This window comes from Etheostoma spectabile, chromosome 6 (assembly GCF_008692095.1).
Source record: "Etheostoma spectabile isolate EspeVRDwgs_2016 chromosome 6, UIUC_Espe_1.0, whole genome shotgun sequence".
Taxonomy (NCBI): domain Eukaryota; kingdom Metazoa; phylum Chordata; class Actinopteri; order Perciformes; family Percidae; genus Etheostoma; species Etheostoma spectabile.
Window position 1 is genome coordinate 1,407,987 of NC_045738.1, and position 3,093 is coordinate 1,411,079.

General features: G+C 41.7%; 1 protein-coding gene and 1 long non-coding RNA gene across 3 annotated transcripts in view; one reads left to right on the plus strand and one right to left on the minus strand.

The window, feature by feature from the left end:
• The window catches only part of LOC116690767 (uncharacterized), a 3,620-nt gene extending 2,373 nt beyond the window's left edge, over positions 1-1,247 (plus strand). The window contains exon 2 of the long non-coding RNA XR_004332366.1: positions 1,008-1,247. This is a non-coding gene — a long non-coding RNA (uncharacterized LOC116690767). The remainder of the gene's footprint in view (positions 1-1,007) is intronic.
• Positions 1-3,093, minus strand: part of washc5 (WASH complex subunit 5) — a 13,967-nt gene that overhangs the window by 3,173 nt on the left and 7,701 nt on the right. For both annotated transcript variants that reach the window (XM_032517900.1, XM_032517899.1), the window contains exons 16-21: positions 2,508-2,648; positions 1,857-1,937; positions 1,605-1,706; positions 1,087-1,266; positions 794-918; positions 78-240 (exon numbers count right to left, since the gene is read on the minus strand). In XM_032517900.1, coding sequence (XP_032373791.1) covers positions 78-240; positions 794-918; positions 1,087-1,266; positions 1,605-1,706; positions 1,857-1,937; positions 2,508-2,648 — 792 coding nt within the window. The remainder of the gene's footprint in view (positions 1-77; positions 241-793; positions 919-1,086; positions 1,267-1,604; positions 1,707-1,856; positions 1,938-2,507; positions 2,649-3,093) is intronic.

The window sequence follows — 3,093 nt, forward strand, 5'->3', positions numbered from 1 at the left end:
CTGAATTCCTTTATTTATTTGTCGCCAATTAGAGCCTTACTGTAGCTTTGTTTAAGACTTTTTAATATGCTAATTACCTGAAGTTCCTTGACAATCATGAAGCAGAGCAGACGGTCTAGTCCATTGAGGCCAAATGTTCCCAGGGTGTTCTGGATCTCAGAGAACAGCCTGTTGTTGGTAACCTCCTGGTGGCTCCTCAGGTCGTACCAGGTGTTTAACTGGTCGATGTAGCACGTTACTCTGTGGAAAGGACCAATGTTTGTCAGGCAGGTTATAGTCCCGCAATGCCAGGCCCCAGACCCAGATCTCCACAGCGCTGTGGCGTAAGGACTGGCTACACCACACATACAGTACATTATGCGGATTTGAGCGCAAAACACTTTGGGTTGTTTGCATTTCTAAGTTAAGGACGCAGCGACCATGGCTCTGCAGAATATTCTCGGGAAGGAACTTGGTGGAACACTGGAACAACGCAAAAGAAAACGGCACATGAAATAGTAACTTAGGTTAACTGTTCACACAATACAGTAATGTAAGGTTTTTAAATTAGCTGGATAAATGTTTAAACGTAATTTGCTCCTACCAGTGTATCAGCGTGTGTTCCCAAAACGTCCCAGTTAGAGAGTAAATGCCTTAAACATATTCCTTGCAAATCTTTACAATTATTCCCCAAAATAACCAAGCAGGTCTGCCTTATTGCAGAAACCAAATTTTCTTCAAAAACATGCCATTTTAGCGTGTAGCTTTCTAGCTCAAAGTGCGTTGTTGTTTCCCAAAACAAAGAGCGACATACTTGGGATCAGTGATCCGGAGGATTTCTCTGCAGAGACGACCGATGAAGGTGGCAGACTCATCCACAGAGGGAAACTTTGGGATGGGAATGTGGGTGGACTGGTGCACACTCTGCCAGTCCTGGATCTGATTGGAAGCAAGAAAAAGAAAACGATCAATCAACTCCCGTTACTGACAAATAGACAAACAACCAGCGTATTTCTTATTGATTACAGAGGGACAAGCTGATGTCGGTGCACCGTTCCGGGATGTGATCAGAAACTGTAAAAAGCATGTGACTGTGTTGAGCCTTACCTTGGCCCTGAGGAAGCTGTTGCATTCCTGTTCAACGTTGTAGTTGATGATACGGGACACCTCCTCCTGCCAGATTTTAAGGCCGTAAATGCTGACGTAGTCCTGGATGTACTCGAACGACCTGTAGAACCCATCCATGGTGGCCCCCATCTCCTTCAACTTGGGCATCAGCTCACTAGGCTGAGAGAGAGAGAGAGAGAGAGAGAGAGAGAGAAAGAGAGATGTTTGGTCTCATCTTTTAAGTTCTAACTGCTGTTATCCTTGATTTTTGCAAGGTGAAAGGACATGTACAACAGTTCACTTAAAAAAAAAAATCATTACGATGAGCCAGTAAAAAGATGTTCTAAGTTGTATTCCAAGCAAAACCTGTAATTGTGAATTGCTTGTTGTTTTTGTCTTATGTCCTGGAGAAATTTCTCCACTTCTGTTACTTCTTCAGTGATTTGATGTAACACAATAACGCACTGTAAAATATAAAGATAAAAATATTCAGTGATCAACAGATAGCCAAGTCTGACCTTAGCCTTGGGGTTGAAGATCAATCCCTTATGCAGAGCATAAGCCACCCTCTTCACCAGCTCCTTCCTAATGCCATCCTCCAGGAGCTGCTTAGGATCCACCTAAAGCGCCACAGTGTGTTAGTAAAGGAAAACCCACTACACTACACACTAACTCATTCTTCAACTGCACTGTGGCTGGTGACCATATTCCTGCCTGCAACATAAATGTGTTTTAATGTTCTATCAACATGCTAAAGTAGGAAACTTTACCTTAATGATCCCAACAAGAGTGGTCTTCATCATCAGGATCCCCTCGGTGAAAATGGAGATGTCATGGGTGAGTTTAGCCACCTGTTAACACATGAAGAAGAAGGATGTTTAGGCACACAAATGACAGATAGAATCCAGGGCGCTTCAAATTAAATCATTCCAATGTCAAAGTATTAGGAAAAGCTAAAGACAGAGTATTCTGCATGAATTTGTATAAAGAGAGATGAATGCCAGCAGACATTGTACGTGGACTACATACAAAGACATCTGCCAGGCTGTATTGTTTAGAGGTTAAAATTTGAAATTCTAGTCAAAAGTATATTAATCACGTTGGGATTTCAAGACATTTGACAAAATTTAAAAATTCTCAACAACAACGAAATCTAGTTTAGTAAGTCTCTGAGCCTTCTTTTCAAATTTCTAATTGCATCAAAAGCTGTAAATGAGTTAAAAATGTTCAGAAATGCCAGCTAGTATGACGACCTCAGCATCAAATAAAATCATGCTGGACATCAAAACAGGACAACTTGAGGCCTCTATTTCTGCTCTCCATGTCATATATGATCTAAGGATTATTTTCATTACTCCAATGACATTCTGAACAACACTCCAGGAGCTACATGCACATTGTGAGGTGAACAGTTGTTTTACTTCATAGCGAGCCCCGAGCTGGGAGTAGTCCTTTAGCTTGTCCTTATCTAGCCGCGTGGGCACCTCCATGATGTCATGGATCTGGAGCTTGATGATCTTGGCCAGGGAGGTGAACATGCTCTCTGGGATGATCTGCAGCACCTGCAAACAAGAATATAAACAATCTTTAATACCTCTAATACCTTTGAGGTCTTTTTTGTTAAGACAGAAGAGTCGAAATTAGTTTTCAGAAGCAGATGGTCCAAGATGCTGTAGATGAAAAATCTTGTGTACAGCTAGTGGGAGCAAATCCTCTAACATAAAATAACATGGCATGTGGCTGATGAAACCAGAAGGTAAGAGCAGCTTTAGTCAACATCCACTAAGTGGCTGTTTTGGGGTAAATTTGCCAAACAGATGGTTGGAGAAACATTAATCATGACTGCAGGTGTTCACTGCGGCTACTGAACAATCATTTACAGCAGGCAGGGCTCATGTGTAAAAGTTGTCCAACCATTATGGAAATCGTGTTCATTTGTGAGTGCCACAGGAAATGTCTGCTAAATAACTTTATAAGATCACAGGTGAAAACATGACTTTAAAAGTC